Source organism: Schistocerca cancellata, chromosome 6 (genome assembly GCF_023864275.1).
Source record: "Schistocerca cancellata isolate TAMUIC-IGC-003103 chromosome 6, iqSchCanc2.1, whole genome shotgun sequence".
Classification (NCBI taxonomy): Eukaryota; Metazoa; Arthropoda; class Insecta; order Orthoptera; family Acrididae; genus Schistocerca; species Schistocerca cancellata.
Window position 1 is genome coordinate 579,871,678 of NC_064631.1, and position 20,027 is coordinate 579,891,704.

Here is a 20,027-nt window from a genome sequence, read left to right on the forward strand (position 1 = left end):
CTGCCTTTTTATGCCTCGTGTACGTGATGCTAATGCCATCTGTAGCTATATGGGCAAGTTGCTCCCATGACCTTTGTTACCTCAATGTACAAACCTAGCTAATAACTTATATTCACATCTCTTATCCTTCTTCCTGTAGCTCATCCATGGCAGCAATAGGAAAAATGAACGAAAATTACCCTTCGCTACACGCTTTACAATCGTTTGCAGAAAACAGATGCAGACATTCAAAAACAGAATCTTTTCAATACTGATAAGAACGTACCAAGTTTTACTGTTCACTGAAAATATTGTGAACTGAACATAATTGCCATAGCCGATAGGCATTACTCGTAAATAGCATTGTGCTTAAGTAGAAGCACAAATTCTTTCATTTGTAATAAACTATGATGGAGTGTTATGAATGGGAGTACGCGACAATAGCATTTGTCAGTGGCGACGAGAAGTGTTGACTGCGTAAGCATGGGGCATGAGGGAAGTGCAAGGGCACTTTGCTACATGTTTTTGTAAAATATTTTGATGGTTAATTACTAATCAGCAAGTTCTTAATTAAATCATCTGTTGTAGAATAATGTTATGGTGGTATATTATACAGTAAGTACATAATCATGATACTTCACATTTCACCTTTCTGCCAGACCCGCCTTAAACATTTTGAATGCTTGATGTTCTCAGTGGATTAAGTCGTAAATTCACGCCACACAATTCGACGGTAGACAGAAACGCAGTAATCAATAACATTGTTCTCATCAAGTGGATTATCGAACTATTTTAGTTTTACCCATAACGTTGTACACTTTGCGGAATGAGGTATCGACCTGCTTTCGGACGTGTCAGGCTGTTATGCTACACAGTAAGAAATAAATTTTTTCGACTTCTGCGTACGTACGGTGAATGCAAAAAATTATGCCCGCTGTTTATCCTCTAGAGCAGGGGTGACCGATACGCGGCCCGCGAGTCTCATGCGGCCCAAACACGTTTCAGTGCAACACAGGAAGTGAGCATCTATCAGGCAATCGCTAAATAAGCAAAAAAAAAAAAAAAAAAAAAAAAAAAAAAAAAAAAAAAAAAAATCCATAAAATTCCGCTTATGTAAAGTAACGATAAACTGAATATTTTGCTTCTGAAACTCCTCTCACACGATGCAGTTCTTTCATTGGCCTATCCCAGTTCTTGTTTATTTATTTATTTCTTGCTCAGTGACTTTTGTTAGTGAAAAGTAAAGCGCGGTACAAAAATACTCGTCTTCTTTCAATGTGGCCCAAATAAGCCAAAAGGTAGGACACCCCTGCTCTAGAAGAAGTAAGCGAAGTACGATTAGGGTGGAGGGTTTTATTACGAAACACTCAGACTTTCACCTCTAGCCAGTACTATACTATATTTTGTAATTCCATTTTTGAATGGTTCCATTCACTTTTTATGTGCTGCAGCGTTTTTCAGGCGAAACAAAAATTGCTCCGGAACATTAAAGCTTCTTCAAATCTGAAAACGTGTTGCAAGGTACATCATAGTCATGTAACTAGCAACAAATATTCTGTTGAAATTGCAATAGCGTTGCAATCGAGAAAATCTGGTCCGTACTGTATTTAGTCGTCTGTTTGTTTCATTATTACTTCGCTGCATATCAATAATCAGTAAGTGAAGCAAAATTAAGCAGAAATGTTATAAAAAAGTTAAGTGTTAAATACATTTTACTATTGAAGCTATTGGAAACTAACTCATATTTGCATTTGCAAGTAAGGAAAATTGTCAAGACATTGACAAAACTCAGTTAATTTGCAAATATGACATGTTCCATGGTGAAAGACGTTGTTTTATTTCAAGGCAGTTTTTAAAAAAATGTGGAAAATTACTTGCCAAAAAACTCTGTAACTGAAGAATTGACAACATATTCCAAATAGTTTTAACATATTATACAGCAGTTAATATGTAGTGCACGAAATATTTACGCTTCTGCCCAAAACACCACTTCTTGTCTAGTAACAACAAAAGTTCGAGAAAATGGTGGAAAGTGCTTATGTCGGTCTCCAGTGTGCATTCATGTCATTCTAAACTCAACTAATAGACTGAAGTACTAAGCAAAAAACATCAGTTACGCTATCCTCTAGGTATAACCCTCTTCCCTATCAATATGCTGTGATCCTGTATTGTTCTAGCGGGGTATACTATGAAACAGAAAAATGTGCTGAAAGAAGTTGAAAATTATCGAGAAGACATTATAACGGAACTTTGAAGAAAAGTAGTAGCCCGTAACTCAGTTGAGAGAATGAGTGGTATACTTCGTTGTACGTTGGACGTAGATCGTTTCTGATAAATAATTCTGATAAATAAGGCTAGTAACGAATACTGGTGTTTCATCCCGGCTCCCGAGACCGTGCTAGCATACGGTATTTGTTTCACTTCTGTTTAGGAACCTGATCACGTGTTGGGTTCAACGAACTCTCAATGGTTTTAAATTGTGAAACACGGCTATGTACCGTATTCCACCTGTGGCAGAGACGGATTTGCTCTTTGAACTGTAGTTTTACTTGGAGAGCTGTATCTAAAGCCAAAAGCAAAGATAGTGGACACACTGTGTTAAGGTATGGGATTGAGAATCAACGTGTACAAAACTTGCACAGAACTGTAACTCATTGTTGTCCGTCATTAAAGGCAATATTATATTACTCTGCTATTGTGACGGATGTTTTAAAAGTACCGAAGAGAAGAGACTAATTTTCCTCAAGGATTTAACACAGCGTTGAAAAGGTATTTGAACGAGTTTCGTTTTATAAACGTTGGATTTCTAAGAGTGAACTTATGTGCAAGGCTTCTATCGGACCAACGGACATTCGGTTTGCGACGTCTGCTGACGAATCTGCATGACACTCTTAGGGTACATCGGGAGGTGTTTTTACCGATGATTGAAGTAATCTGCTGTCTGACTACGCATCGTCGAACCACATGATAACTGAACTGCACTGGTTAGTTTCCGAAGCTTCTATACAAAGTCCTAAGTAATATCAGAAATTTACAGGCGACCGGCAATATCTGCAGCTACTCCCACGCAACGAGATCGTCGAGCACCGTTAATTACTGTCTTAGTAATTCTCGGCAGGGACTACTGAATTTTCGACGACATACAGGAAGGAGTGTAATCAAGAGATTCGAGACAGTGAAGGGAATTTGTATTTTCTCTGAATAGATAATAACGAACAATTTTAATTCAATTGAACTTTAATGAGAACCTTCCGACTCAGAAAAAAAATCAATTTCAAGTGGCTTACAGTTAAATTCATAATTACTTATTTTCGTTGATTATTTCCTTCAGTTGTAGGAGTAGTCAAGCAAGTAACAATAGTTGATTATTTATCTAATCCCCGGCCACATTTGAGTTAAAGATGATACAGGGTGTTTATAAATGAATATCGGGGTTTTAATTCTTTATAATATTTACTTTATTAAACTTACAGTTATAAATGATATGTCAAATTAAAGAGCAACTCAAACAGTTTTACCAAGAACCTTATAAACGTTCAATGTGAGCACCATTTGTCACACGACACACATCAAGTCTATAGCCGAGTTCTGCCCAAACGTTGATAAGTGTGTCTTCAGTGATTGGAGCAACAGCTGCTTCAGTCCGGTTTCTTAATTCAGGGAGATCTGCTGGTAGCGGAGGCACGTATACACGATCCTTGATGAGGCCCTAAAGGAAAAAAACCCCATGGCGTTAGGTCGGGTGAATGTGGAGGGCATGCAAAGCAAGCCCTATTGTGGCGGTTTTGCGTATCATCAACATGGACAAATGCAATGAATATGGATGATACGATACTCTGTGGTATTCTGTGGTTTGAATTCACTCTGATATTTAGCAGTTGCATTGATTTGATTTTGTAAATGATACTGACAATATTACACACATGTATAATGCAATATTCATGCTACAACTTCTCCCGCATAATTATTTTGTTAAAATTGCACAAGAATTCGACCTGACGTAGTGTAATAATGTTGACTGTAAGTTGTGTTCATATCACTAAAATTACAGATCGTACATCAGAGCTTTTATAATTTTTATCTTCGATGGATTTAATTATTCTTAGCAAATTGATCATGAAAAGGAACCACAGAATACACACAACACTGACGTATGCTACCAGAAATATTTTTCTCCGTGATTCGTGCGTAGTTTAATTTTGGCCCCATACATCAGCAATGAGATCTTGTTCAACAATAAATACCATCAGCACTGTTCTTAGAAAATGCAATCTGATTCGATTAATTTTTTTTATAGAGTTCAGTACCACCGGTGCACATTTATTTCTTACACATCGGAATATTGTTTGCAGTTTCAAGTAATTTAAATTTGCCGCTGAGATAAAAGTTAAGATAGCGGCCAACAAAAGATAGAGGATTTCTTTTTTAATTAAGATTTTCCTTTGGTCAATAAATAATTAATCATTTAAATTGATGCCACCATAAAAATTATTAATACTGTTTTGTAAATTAGTTTAACATAAACCCTTGATATTTCGACCAGAAGTACAGACGAAGTTGCTATATAATCGCAACTAACAATGGCTGCGCTTCTTGCAGCTATGATAAAACAATTAATACAAAATTATAATTAAAAGAGGAAGTGATTTTTCAATAATTAATCATAAATAGGTTTAACGCATTTGGCTCTATTTTTTTTACCAGCAAATGAACATAAAAGTACAATAATTTTACGTTAAATGTTTTTCATTCAACAGACCTCAAATCGATTCAGGTCTTGAGTCGGCGACGTACATCAGAAGAAGATGACAAAAGGGTACCAAACAAAAGAAAAGAATGACATAAATTAACAAAGAATGTGAGACTAATATTGTCTCTGTTTTACGTAATTAACATCTTTTTAAGAAATAATCACATAATTGAATGAATATTATTGAGTTACGTAATTTTCCACACGTTCATATGCCACTCGTAATAAAAAAATATACATATATCGTGGATGTTATACTGTCGTTGGTACCCTTGCGGCTTATCCAGCGCTTGGGTACAGTGGAGCTCAATCAATCGCGTACTTCACTATGCCAGTGAACATTTATAAGGTTCTTGGTAAAACTATTTGAGCTGCTCTTTCATTTGACATATCGTTTATAACTGTAAGTTTAATGTAATAAATGTTATAAAGCGTTAAAACTCCAATACTCATTTATATACACCCTGTATTATACTAGCGAATGTTGTAGGTATCCTAACTAATGATGGTTGGAGAAGTGGTGATGGACACTGTGAAGCATGGATAACGACAGAAACGGCTGACAGCGGTCTCCAGGGACTTTGGCAGCCCGGCGCAGTGCAGCGAATTATCGCGGTCTCATCACACAATATTGCCACGGACGAGAGAAAATTAACACGCGGGCCATTAATGAAGGAACTACGGCGTTTATACTGACGCCTGCGGCCGTGCTGATGGTTCATCAGTCTGACACGCGAGGCCGCAGAGGCCGTTTCGTGAGGCCGCGAGGATGCTGTGTACTTACCACACGACATACTGCAGCTCCTCGTCAAGGCGGAAGTGCTGACGTGTCTCCCTCAGTAAAGTCTGTTCAACGTCCTGTCGAAATCGGAGGTTGTATCAGTGACGTGCAGCAGTATGAAAGACTTCAGACAGGAAACTTCAAAATTACCAGTAAATTTAGTAACAGTAGATATTATCTGAGCAACAGACCGAAATATAAAAATGAAGAGTGTTACGACTTTTATAAGCAGTCTACATAGAGAAGCTGTAATGCATTGTGCAGTTGTGTTCCGTGTCGATGTGCCAGAGTTTGTTTCTTGTGACACTCAGACCTCTGAAAAATGCGACAAGAAAATAATACGACTAGTTTGATATTTCATGCTCTATAACGTTCATGGTTTTCTCAGATGAGTACTTTGTTGGTCCTGTCAACTTTTTCTTTTTTCAAGATGGCTCCAATTCGGATGTAATAACATCTGTGTGAATTGTTACTCTGTTTCACATCTGATTTTATATTCCCCTGTGACTTAATGTTGCTATCTGCTATCTTGGGCGTCTAGGAACACATTTCTTCTAATGGTCCTTACTGAATCTGGCACGGGATGACCAAAACGCGAGCTGCTCAATTCCTGTTGCCGTCGATAAATCGCTAGAGTGACGTCATAATGGATTACTTGTGCTGATTCTACGTACTAACAATTTCCGTTGCCTTCGTTACCCCCCCCCCCCCCCCCCCCGTTGCTTGCATTATTACAGTACAGTGATGATATCAGCAGCGTATCCACAGACAGTATCTAGTTCTAGGACTACTGATGACACTCGATATACAGCAAATACGGACGTATCCGAAACGGTGTTAGCTTAAGCTTAGTCTCAAGGCCAATGATGAGAACAGGCGTGTGGATGCCACCATGAAACCCCAAACAGTGATGATTTTCGCTTTCAGTGACTAGTTAGAGCGTTCAGTAATGAGACCATATACATGGAATCACTAAAAGCAGTCCCAAACATGGTAATATTTACTAAAAGTGTCGAACTGAAGTGAGCTAACCACAGTTTCTTGTATTACTGTAATACTTATATAGACTGTGCAGGTAGTGATGATATCAGCAGCAAATCCCCAGACAGCATATAGTTATAGTACCACTAATGATACTAGATATACAACAAACTGTGTTAGCTTAAGCGCATGACACCTAGTCGGAAGCTGAGCGATGGGAACGGGCACACGGATGCCACCGTAACACACCAAACAGTGATAGTTTTTGCATTCAGTGCCTAGTTGGATCCATCAATGAGACCCCACAGATGGAAAAACTAAAAGCAGTCCAAAACCAGTTAATATTTGCGAAAAATGTCTAACTGAGAGAAGTGCTTTGTGACCTGATATGCATGAACCACCAGCACACTCCAAAAAGTTTTCGTTTTTACAGACAGTGCCCAGTTGGATGTTGCAGTAGTGAGACCAGACACCCAAAAAGGGCTAAAGTCCACTCAAACAGACTCGGCTTTTGCGAAGTATCTAGATGGACTCTGCTGTATTAGGACGAGACATATATCAATGAACAGAACAACTCATCCGGAGTCCACTTCCACGCGTAGAGTCTGGTTGGGAGTACAGTGATGAAGGCAACCTTACTGAATCCACTAGCGCACCGCAAGCAGTGTTGGCTGCCTCCCAGAGAGGCGGGCGCCCGTCTGGAGCCATCGTCGCTGTGGCGGAGCCTGCGACCGCTGATCGTGGTGTCCACAGCGCTGGGGGTGGCGCCCCACCGCCCCCGCTGTTGCTGCCTCCGCGGCGCCGCCTCCCGAGCCTACAGCCTCGCCATCGCGCTGGCTGTCCTGTGCTTCTGCTCCATGGACGCCGCCTTCGTCGCCGGCGCCGAAGTCGAGCAGAAGCTCGCTGCCGCCTCTGCCTCCGGGTTCATCACCATCATCACCATAACAGTCACTGCTGCCCTGTCGATTCTCTCCTCACTGGCCGGAAACGGCGACAGGTTCCTCTCCCTCGTGTCCGAGATCGAGCGCGTCGACGTTTTGTTCCACAAACGCGCCTCGCGAGCAAACAGTAGAACCTTTCTGTGCCTGTTGCTGCTAGCAGCAACGTTACTAACGTACTACAGTATGTTTATCGCTTTTCAAGTGATTTCTTTAAACAGTTTCGCCTTTGTAATGGTGTACGTCGCTAACTGTTTGACAGTTTTCATCGTTTTCCAGTTCACAACTCTCGTGGCAGTACTAGGACACAGATTTTCCTTACTCAACGACACCATCCTCCGCATGTCGGACAACATTTCTGTCATGCAGTGGAATGAACTCGGCCAGCTGACAAACAATCGTCGACCGATGTTGCCAAGTAGACGTACTCACCCTGCGAAGAGCTTTCCGGAAGAATCTATAACTTTAATGTCCATTCCGATCCTGGTAGATGTTCGGCTCGCCTACATGCGACTGTCCAAAGTGGCCGCGGCCGTCAACAGGATGTACGGGATCCCGATGGTAGCCAGTGCGCTCCAGACGCTGACCGTCTCGTACCACGTCATATTTCACATTCTCGGGGCTGCCTTACACCGGGAGAAGGCGGACCTGTTTGAAACGCTGACCAACACCAGCTACGTGGTTGTGACGCTGGCCAGCTTCGTCTGCATGGCGGCCGCCTGCCACACGGCCGCTGCGCAGGCTAGCAGGACGGCGACCATCTCAGACGAACGCTGCCTCACGAATTCCGCAGGTAAGCAGACGCTGGCAGGGCTACCTTGTTACATTCCACCACTTGTATTCCTTGGATCCTATGGAGAGTGGACCCTGGGATGAGGAAGTACACTACTGGCCATTAAAATTACAACACCAAGAACAAATGCAGATGATAAACGGGTATTCATTGGACAATTATATTATACTAGAACTGACATGTGATTACATTTTCACGCAATTTGGGTACATAGATCCTGAAAAATCAGTACCCAGAACAACCACCTCTGGCCGTAATAACGGCCTTGATACGCCTGGGCATTGAGTCAAACAGAGCTTGAATGGCGTGTACAGGTACAGTTGCCCATGCAGCTTCAACACGATACCACAGTTCATCAAGAGTAGTGACTGGCGTATTGTGACAAACCAGTTGCTCGGCCAACGTTGACCAGACGTTTTCAATGGGTGAGAGATCTGCAGAATGTGCTGACCAGGGCAGAAGTCGAACATTTTCTGTATCCAGAATGGCCCGTACAGGACCTGCAACATGCGGTCGCGAATCATCCTGCTGAAATGTAGGGTTTCGCAGGGATCGAATGAAGGGTAGAGCGACGGGTCGTAACACATCTGAAATGTAACGTCCACTGTTCAAAGTGCCGTCAATATGAACAAGAGGTGACCGAGACGTGTAACCAATGGCACCCTATACCATCACGCCTGGTGATACGCTAGTATGGAGATGACGAATACACGCTTCCAATGTGCTTTCAGCACGATGTCGCCAAACGCGGATGCGACCATCACAATGCTGTAAACAGAACCTGGATTCATCCGAAAAAATGACGTTTTGCCATTCGTGCACCCAGGTTCGTCGTTGAGTACCCCATCGCAGGCGCTCCTGTCTGTGATGCAGCGTCAAGGGTAACCGCAGCCATGGTCTCCTAGCTGATAGTCCATACTGCTGCAAACGTCGTCGAACTGTTCGCGCAGATGGTTGTTGTCTTGCAAACGTCCCCATCTGTTGACTCAGGGATCGAGACGTGGCTGCACGATCCGTTACAGCCATGCGGATAAGATGCCTGTCATCTCGACTGCTAGTGATACGAGGCCGGTGGGATCCAGCACAGCGTTCCGTATTACCCTCCTGAACCCACCGATTCGATATTCTGCTAACAGTCATTGGATCTCGACCAACGCGAGCAGCGATGTCGCGATACGATAAACTGCAATCGCGATAGACTACAATCCGACTTTTATCTGTGGTGTCACCGCCAGACACCACACTTGCTAGGTGGTAGCCTTTAAATCGGCCGCGGTCCGTTAGTATACGTCGGACCCGCGTGTCGCCACTATCAGTGATTGCAGACCGAGCGCCGCCACACGGCAGGTCTAGAGAGACTTCCTAGCACTCGCCCCAGTTGTACAGCCGACTTTGCTAGCTATGGTTCACTGACAAATTACGCTCTCATTTGCCGAGACGATAGTTAGCATAGCCTTCAGCTACGTCATTTGCTACGACCTAGCAAGGCGCCATTACCAGTTACTATTGATGCTGTAAAACATGTACCGTCAAGAGCGATGTTCACCAATTATGGATTAAAGTTAAGTATTCCACAGATACGTCCCTTTTTTTTGCTAGTCTCATTTCCTTGACCTGTTGAGACCTCACGCCAGCCTGCGTGAGCTAAAACGCGTGCCTTTCGGCTTCCTCTCATAGTGGGTTGGCTGTCTTGCCAATCCACGACATTATCAAAGTCGGAAACGTGATGGTACGCATTGCTCCTACTTACACGAGGCATCACAACAATGTTTCACCAGGCAACACCGGTGAACTGCTGTTTGTGTATGAGAAATCGGTTGGAAACTTTCCTCATGTCAACACGTTGTAGGTGTCGCCATCGGCGCCAACCTTGTGTGAATGCTTTGAAAAGCTAATCATTTGCATATCACAGAATCTTCTGCCTCTCGGTTAAATTTCGCGTCTGTAGCACGTCATCTTCGTGATGCAGCAATTTTAATGGGCAGTAGTGTACATTTAGTTTGATTTAAGTGGAATACAGTGAAACAAATTTACATTACCGAATTACAGTACGATCATTCGGAAAGTAAAGAACTTTTTTTTTACACGTGTTCGTTTCCCCCCGCCCCCCTAATACCCTCTCCCCTCCACCACCACCACCACAGTCGACGGACCACTGACCTTGGTACTCATTCCTCTTCAGTTTTTCGGCAGTTACGATCCAGTACGATTGAATACTTCTCAGCTGTGCGACGTAAACATGTACGACAAAATTGACGATCCCGCCAAGTGTGGGATGCGCAGTGTTATTCGCTTTTGAAACAATCTTTCGACCATTCGACATTTGTACGAGGATTGGAACTTAAATATTGGAAACTATTTATTCACAACCGATACAAAAGAGTTACCTGTTTGCATCTGTTACTCTCCTTCAAAGTAGTCACCAGCGTTGTGTAAAACACGTTGCCAGCGATATGAAAGGAGTAGTACACCCTTTGCAGAACCTGTTCTGTTGATGGTGCGAATGGAGCGATCTAGTGCCTGTCGAATCTCTGGAATGCCACGAAGCCAAAACTGAAACGCCAATCCAACGAATGGCCTCATTATGGGTCGCCGCGGAAGTCGTAAGTGCGTGAGAGCCCCAGTATGGTGGAAGTTGTGGTGATTCTCGTGTACGACTGTGATGGTGTTCTCCCAACGCATTACGTTCCATCACGACAGACCGTCAGTGCACAGTATTACTGTTCGTTTTTGGAGCATCACCCTCGACCAGCTTTGCGAAAGAAGTGGGTACACTTTCTGCGCAACCCACCTAACATTTTGCACGACAATGCGCGGGTGCATACAGCGCAAGCTGTGGCTGCTCTGTTCGGTCGATGGGACTGGGAACTTCATCTACATTTACATCTACATACACACTCCGCAATCCACCGTACGGCGCGTGGCGGAGGGTACCTCGTACCACAACTAGCATCTTCTCTCACCGTTCCGCTCCCAAACAGAACGAGGGAAAAATGACTGCCTCTACGCCTCTGTACGAGAATCTCTCTTATCTTATCCTTGTGGTCATTCCGCGAAATATAATTTGGCGGCAGTAAAATTGTATTGCAGTCAGCCTCAAATGCTGGTTCTCTAAATTTCCTCAGTAGCGATTCACGAAAAGGACGCCTCCTTTCCTCCAGAGACTCCCACCCGAGTTCCTGAAGCATTTCCGCGTGATGATCAAACCTACCAGTAACAAATCTAGCAGCCCGCCTCTGAATTGCTTCTATGTCCTCCCTCAATCCGACCTGATAGGGATCCCAAACGCTCGAGCAGTACTCAAGATTTAATTCCGAAGATGAAGGAGCCACTTCGTGGCATTCGCTCCAGAACTGTTGCAGAGATTCGACAGGCAGTAGACCGCTCCATTCGCACCATCATCAGAACAAGCTCTGCTAACGGTATACTACGCCTTCCGCATCGCTGGAAATGGGTTCTAGACAACGCTGGTGACTACTTTGAAGGACAGTAACAGGTGCAAACATGTATCTCTTTTGTATCGGTTGTGAATAAATAGTTGCCACTATATAAGTTCCAATTCTTGTAGACAGATAACTGCGCTTTAAGCTAATGTGATGAACGGAGCGTCAGTTTGGATTTGGTGTATCATGTTTTATGGCGGATGGGAGAATGTTCACGACGAAGATTGCTCGGGCTGGCCCTCAGTAGTGACTGACGGACTCTGAGCAAGGACTGACACAAATATCCAAGAAGATAGCCGTTTTACAATCACTAGACAGCACTCATTCCTTCCAAACATTTTCAGAACTGTGTTGTACAAGACTGTTAGGGCAGATCTAGGCTATAAACAAGTGTGTGCCAGGTGCGTTCCGCGAATTTTGTCAGGCGAACACAAAACCCAACGAATGACAGCAGCATTGACATTTCTCAGCCCGCTATAAAAAGGATGGTGCTGAAGTTTTGAATCACATTGTCACTGTTGATAAGACTGAGATAACACATTTCGTACCAGAAACAAAGCGCCAACCAATGGAACGACATCATTCGCAATCCCTAACAAAACCGAAAAAAGCAAAACAAGTTTTGAGTTCCAGAAAGATTACTGTGTTTTAGGTTCGTAAGAGCGTCTTGGATTACACACCTAGAGGTGAGACCATAAATGCAGCAGCCTAATGTCAGACACTCCAAAGACTTCGCTGGGCCACTAAAACCAAGCGGGACGGAATGCTAAACTATGGAGTAATGGTTCAAATGGTTCAAATGGCTCTGAGCACTATGGGACTTAACTTCTGAGGTCATCAGTCCCCTACAGCTTAGAACTACTTAAACCTCACTAACCTAAGGACATCACACACATCCATGCCCGAGGCAGGATTCGAACCGGCGACCGTAGCGGTCGCGCGGTTCCAGACTGTAGCGCCTAGAACCGTTCGGCCACTCCGACCGGCTATGGAGTAATCCTCCTTCACAATAATGCACGTTCGCACGCAGCTGGAGTAACAAGATTTGCTTCAAAGGTTTTAGTGGAAAATGTTTCAACATCCACTACACAGTCCGGACTTAGTCCCAAGTCATTATCACTTATTTCCCAAACTGAACGATTTTTTGAGTCTACAACCTTACAGGAGTGATGATGAACTTAAAGAAGCCGTTGGTCACTGTTTCAACAACTTGGCAGCAGTTGAGTATGCAGAAGGCACAGAAAATCTGGTAAAACGGTATGGCAAGTGCCTACATTTGAACGGTGATTATGTAGAAAAGTAGCAAGGCTAGCAAATTGCATGCAAAAGGCAGTTCCATTTAATTAGATCAAATAAAAATTTCTGTAGAAGAAAACGTTCGTTACTTTCCGAATGAAAACCGTGTAAACTAACACAATGGCAAACAACCACCTGGAGCAATCCTCGTAATCTGTACTGCTGGAACAGCTTCGTCAGTCTGTAGCTCTGATCTTACAGAGTCTATGACCACTTGTGATGCTTGCAAGAACACTCATCCGACAATTAGATCATGACAACATTCTGTTGAAACCACAAATTCGAAGGGCAGTGGTCTGTTATCGATAGTTATTCTATCGCCTGGACGTATTTACCATTTGTGACTTACAGCACAATCAATTTTGGATCGTGTAAAATATTCCACTTTCGCGACCATTAACATCAACTATGAAGAAAGTGAACGCTTTTATCTTGTCCTTGTCTTTACATTGTATAGAGTGCTTTACATATTCGTTTCGTTTTCTTGTGTCGATCGTATTACTCTCGTGTTTACTTGTTGCCTCTCAGTTTATATATTTCATTAACTAGATAATCCTGTTAACTGACTCGTACTGTGTTTTATCATTCCTTTCTTGGGACGGCATGTCGCAGGGTGCAAGGCGCCCTTTGGTTCCTCTGGTTACTTCTCGCCTACGCGGCATTCTGACGGTGACGCCAACAGAGATCGCTGGTTATTTGCTACAGTATGTTGTTTCATCCATTTGGTTTCTTTCCCTCTTTATTTCCTCATTTTTGTGTTAGTCTGTTAGCTCCGTAAGCTTGTTCTTACGTGTGTGATATTACACTCCTGGAAATGGAAAAAAGAACACATTGACACCGGTGTGTCAGACCCACCATACTTGCTCCGGACACTGCGAGAGGGCTGTACAAGCAATGATCACACGCACGGCACAGCGGACACACCAGGAACCGCGGTGTTGGCCGTCGAATGGCGCTAGCTGCGCAGCATTTGTGCACCGCCGCCGTCAGTGTCAGCCAGTTTGCCGTGGCATACGGAGCTCCATCGCAGTCTTTAACACTGGTAGCATGCCGCGACAGCGTGGACGTGAACCGTATGTGCAGTTGACGGACTTTGAGCGAGGGCGTATAGTGGGCATGCGGGAGGCCGGGTGGACGTACCGCCGAATTGCTCAACACGTGGGGCGTGAGGTCTCCACAGTACATCGATGTTGTCGCTAGTGGTCGGCGGAAGGTGCACGTGCCCGTCGACCTGGGACCGGACCGCAGCGACGCACGGATGCACGCCAAGACCGTAAGATCCTACGCAGTGCCGTAGGGGACCGCACCGCCACTTCCCAGCAAATTAGGGACACTGTTGCTCCTGGGGTATCGGCGAGGACCATTCGCAACCGTCTCCATGAAACTGGGCTACGGTCCGGCACACCGTTAGGCCGTCTTCCGCTCACGCACCAACATCGTGCAGCCCGCCTCCAGTGGTGTCGCGACAGGCGTGAATGGAGCGACGAATGAAGACGTGTCGTCTTCAGCGATGAGAATCGCTTCTGCCTTGGTGCCAATGATGGTCGTATGCGTGTTTGGCGCCGTGCAGGTGAGCGCCACAATCAGGACTGCATACGACCGAGGCACACAGGGCCAACACCCGGCATCATGGTGTGGGGAGCGATCTCCTACACTGGCCGTACACCACTGGCGATCGTCGAGGGGACACTGAATAGTGCACGGTACATCCAAACCGTCATCGAACCCATCGTTCTACCATTCCTAGACCGGCAAGGGAACTTGCTGTTCCAACAGGACAATGCACGTCCGCATGTATCCCGTGCCACCCAACGTGCTCTAGAAGGTGTAAGTCAACTACCCTGGTCAGCAAGATCTCCGGATCTGTCCCCCATTGAGCATGTTTGGGACTGGATGAAGCGTCGTCTCACGCGGTCTGCACGTCCAGCACGAACGCTGGTCCAACTGAGGCGCCAGGTGGAAATGGCATGGCAAGCCGTTCCACAGGACTACATCCAGCATCTCTACGATCGTCTCCATGGGAGAATAGCAGCCTGCATTGCTGCGAAAGGTGGATATACACTGTACTAGTGCCGACATTGTGCATGCTCTGTTGCCTGTGTCTATGTGCCTGTGGTTCCGTCAGTGTGATCATGTGATGTATCTGACCCCAGGAATGTGTCAATAAAGTTTCCCCTTCCTGGGACAATGAATTCACGGTGTTCTTATTTTAATTTCCAGGAGTGTATATTTTTATCTAATTTCGCTACAAGAGCATATCAGAATTATTGTCACTTAACTTTTTCCTTTTTAACGATTTAACTATGGTCGTGTTTCTAATTTATTACATTTTATTACTGTAATAACTTATACACCTGGTAAGCCCACTATAGACTTCACCTATTGAATGCTTCTTTTTCCTCCATATCATGTAGCTACATAATTGACGAATTTGTGTACCGTATACCTAAAAAAGAAACATCTAACGAGGTTACGACACAAACATTTTGCGGCCAATGCACAGCAGTTTGTTACGAACAGTAGCGCGGTCTATAAGATGACTCCACCGAAAATGTGGCCTAGTATATACCAAATTTTAAATATGTGCGGTGACGCTAAGCCGATTTTGTGTTTATGTTTTGCCGGTGCCACTACGACTTCATTACATTAGAATATATTTTAAAGCAGATACGCCTCGTCATATTTAAAGCGCATGTTTTCTCGTCGTATGCCAGTAATACTTTTCATTATGGCCTATTTTATTAAGATGTAGACAATCCACTAGTGGTATTTATGTTTTTTCCATGTTTTGCTGCAGATCTGAAGATTTCATTGCTGACCGAAACCGCAAATTTAAGGACTAAACAATTTTATGATTATGGACGAAAAGGAAAGAAATTTATTACAGAAAAAGAAACCTCTGAGTCGACAGGTTGGATGCTAATGACAAGGTCGATGAGATTTCCTGACATCTTGGTAACTGTCCTCCTTGGAGGACTTTTATCTCCGGCGGCCTTACCTCTAAAGGTTGTTGTGTCATTTAATTTTCCTCAGTACGGCTGCTAGACGAGTGGCTGGCACCTTTGTACGGTGACGGGAAACGGTTACGGTGTGTTTGACAGTGACCTCATCAAGGGTACGGCAATGGTCTTCCTCCCACAGATCGACTATAATCGTTTGCAGTTGACTGGTGTAAATAGGACTATTGTGATGGTGCACGTCTTGAAGTGTAATAGTCGTTTGGAACTCCACTTCTCTTCAGTTGCGTGCGACATGTCAAAGGTGTCCTCAGTGGAAACATATTGCGTGTCCACTTCCGTCCTCCAAATGTCTCTTCTGCAGGGCGCTAGACTTGTCAGAGAAATTGCTTCTTTCTCTTTCTATAACGTATGGACACGAATTTCATGGCTGCCATCTCTTGATTACTCAGTCCGACAGTTCTGGCTGACATAAAATGGTGTACCTGCTCGCTTACAACCTGGAGTATCAGAGAAGTGAGGTCATGGTGATCTTTCATAGGGACAACATTCGGAACTACTGTACACTGACGGAAAAAAAATCGCAACACCAACAAGAAGTTGTGCGAAATAAATGAAAATTGGTAGGCGTGTTTCTTCATCTGAAAGATGATGAAGTTTCGCATCAGTCGCATGAGTGGCGCTAGTAACGCCGCTATGAGGATGCGAATCAGATTTGCTTTCAGGACACGTTATAAGGGCGTGAATGTTAGTTGCCTTGAGACTGGACGTGGTGAGTTGATGTTAGTCAAGAATGCTTCTAATGCGACGGACACCGTCGTCAACACCTTACTGAGTTTGAACGAGGTCTGTAACAGGACTACGAGAAGCTGGATGTTCCTTCTGCGATACTGCAGAAACACTTGGCAGGAATGCAGCCATTGCACATTATTGCTGGCAGCAGTGGTCACGGGAAGGTACGTTCGACCGAGTCAGGTGACGCAGTGGTTAGCACACTGAATTCGCATTTGGGAGGACGACGGTTCAAATCCGCGTCCGGCCATCTTGATTTGCGCTTTCCGTGATCTTCCTTAATCGCTTCAGGCAAATGCTGGTGGTTCCTTTGAAAGGTTAAGTTCCACTTCCTTCCCCATCATTCCCTAATCCGATGAGACCGATGCCCTCGCTGTTTGGTCCTCTTCCCAAATCAACCAACCAAGGTACGGTCGCAGGAAGATCGGTCCCCAGACGACCATGTGGCACTACTGAGAGATAAGACCATCGTGTTCAGTGTATAGTTGTGGCGCATCGTACACCATCTGAAGCAGCAATTCGAGCTTCAGTTGCCATCACAGTGACACAAAGAACTGTTACAAATCAGTTACTTCAAGGACAGATTCTAGCCAGACTCCCATTGCAGTCCATTCCACTGATCTCAAATCACCGCCATTTGCGACGTCTGTAGAGTCAAGTGAGAGTTCACTAGAGGGTAGGGTGGGGATCAGTCGTGTTTTATGATGAAAACTGATTCTGCGCTGGTACCAGTGATGGCCATGTGTTGGTCAGGAGGAGGTGGCCAAGTGAGGGACTGCAACCAACCCATCTCTGTGTTAGACACACTGGACCTGTAGTTACAGTCAGTAGTGGGGCAACAACAACGACACACCAAGTACCGTTATCCAAGATGGGGTCCGTGAAATCATCCCAGATGGATTCCGTGACGTCATTCAAGATGGCGCATTTGGGTGGGAAGATAGGTAAATTGGGATACCTCCACTAACCTAACTCCTCCTCCCCTCCCCTGCCCCAGAAAATGGCGGGAAGTACAAATTCCATCAGGACAATGCATCACACCTAGGAAAATGGCGGGAAAGAAAGGGCACTTGGGTCACCTCCACTAACCTGTCATCTCATCCTAGGAGCTGATGAGAAGTTTGAATTTTGATGTATCTCTACTACTGCTAAGAGAATGGTGGGAAAGAAAGGGCACTTGAACTAACCTTACATCTTCCTATGAACTGGAGGGGGGGGGGGGGAAGGACTTTGACTGAAGTCTTTATTTCATGCAGTACAGCCATCCAGTGTGTGTGTTCACCACGAGCTCCAGACCCCAACTGACCTAGTACACACTACCAGCACCAGAGGGCGCTGTCGTCTGTCGTCCAAGATGACAGCCTTGATGTCAACTGCTGATACAAGTACCATTATCCAAGATGGCGGAAAATATTGTGTTCACCATGAGATCTGGACCTAGTACACAATACTGTCACCAGAGGGTGCTGTCATCCCTCCTGTGACATAATCCAAGATGGTAGGGGGGGGGGGGGGAAGGTGGGAAAATGACTCTGGACATGAGTCTTTACTTTGCAGGCAGTCCCTCCACCACGAGATCTAGACTCCAACTGACCTAGTACACAGTACTGCCACAAGATGGTGCTGTCACCCCTCCTGTAATGTAATCCAAGATGGTTGCCTGGAGGGAGAAAATTTCCTGAAAATGACTCAGACTGCTCTGGGCTGCTAGGAAGAATAGGGAAAGAGTGCACACAATTTATTTTGGAACATTATATTTAGGGATGAAGTATATTTATCACACCAACACAAAACACATGTTAGGGTCACAATACACAGTCTGCAGACACGCAAACAACTCCTAATTTTCCGAAATAATTTCAGTACAACCTGCAAACTGTTCCTAAATAATGCAGTACCCAGATGTGCAGACATGCTCAGTACTCGTAAACTGTCCAAATTGCGCACAGCACAGCCTACAGACCCGCTTGCAAAATAATGCAATCAATGCGCGCAAGCACCACCTGCCACCCCCTGTCCAGTAGAGCGCAAAGGGGGTTAGCAGCAACCCACACATAGTGACGCGGCTGTCAGCTGTCAAACTACACACAGGGACCTGCACGCATGAGACGGCGACATCCCTTTCATACTTGACACCAGATAAATTGCTGACGTGATTGGGCAGGAGCGCAGCCACGAGACGCCGCTGGACACAGGTGAAAGTTGCCTCTATTTTCTCGCATTCGGGAGGACGACGGTTCAATCCCGCGTCCGGCCATCCTAATTTAGGTTTTCCGCGATTTCCCTAAATAGTTCCAGGCAAATGCCGGGATGGTTCCTTTGAAAGGGCACGGCCGACTTCCTTCCACATCCTTCCCTAATCCGATGAGACCGATGACCTCGCTGTCTGGTCTCCTTCCCCAAACAACCCAACCCAAAACTCTATTTTCGAGTATAAAGTCACTGTTATACTGACCTCACAGAACTCCAAGGCGCAACACCCATATGCGAGACACCTTTGGACAGCACTTGTCTTTACTGTTGATGACAGAAAAGCACAGACTGCTTTCCCCCTAATGGAACATACGAGCTGCGTTCAGCTGTCCGTACCCACCCCAGCGTGACTGACACCTTGCCACGAAACGTCCGTGTGGCGACTCGTCGTCTAAAAGGTTCTCAATGTTATTCTTACGTCACATGGGTTTGTAAAAAAATAATAACAGGAATTGTATAGTGCCCCAGAAATAGTTAACGTTCGCCTTCTTGATGTCTCGGCTTGTATGCACGGAAATTCTTGCTCTAACATAACTTGTTTACGAAACTAACATCAAAGGCACTCTTCCCAGAGCTCCTAACGTGATAGCCTTCCTGCTCTCAACATATGCAAATGTTTGCACCACTATGTAGAGGCTCCTATATCCCATCACAAAGGATGTGAATGAATCGAGCATTATGATTGGCTCTTATCGAGTTTACCCGCCGAATTACTGATGCCCCCGGTGTTGAAGCACCGTCTGCCTTTTCTCCTTCTGGAGACGAGATTTTCAGCGCGTATTTTACACTGATCAGCATATTGAACCGACAACTAAACCTCGCAAAGTGCCATAGATATCGTCAAATACGGAAAGACTCTTACTCAATTACACTACTCTCCCACTGAGGACAGGAGCTTGAATATTGAGCTACAGTGGCTTCATGATAGAATGAACTCCAAGTGGTATATTTCAAGGAAAGAGTGTCACATACATTAACGTACATAAACGTGTACTAACGTACACTAAATTGTCCCAACGGGAACAACATGTACTAACGTGCACTCATTTTCCCTTGGCATGAAC

At 44.7% G+C, this 20,027-nt stretch overlaps 1 protein-coding gene across 1 annotated transcript in view; it reads left to right on the forward strand.

Moving 5' to 3' along the window:
- Nucleotides 1-7,114: 7,114 nt before the first annotated feature.
- Nucleotides 7,115-20,027, forward strand: part of LOC126088440 (gustatory receptor for sugar taste 43a-like) — a 29,899-nt gene continuing 16,986 nt past the window's right edge. The window contains exon 1 of the mRNA XM_049906583.1: nucleotides 7,115-8,222. Within this exon, the coding sequence (XP_049762540.1) occupies nucleotides 7,115-8,222 (1,108 nt within the window). The remainder of the gene's footprint in view (nucleotides 8,223-20,027) is intronic.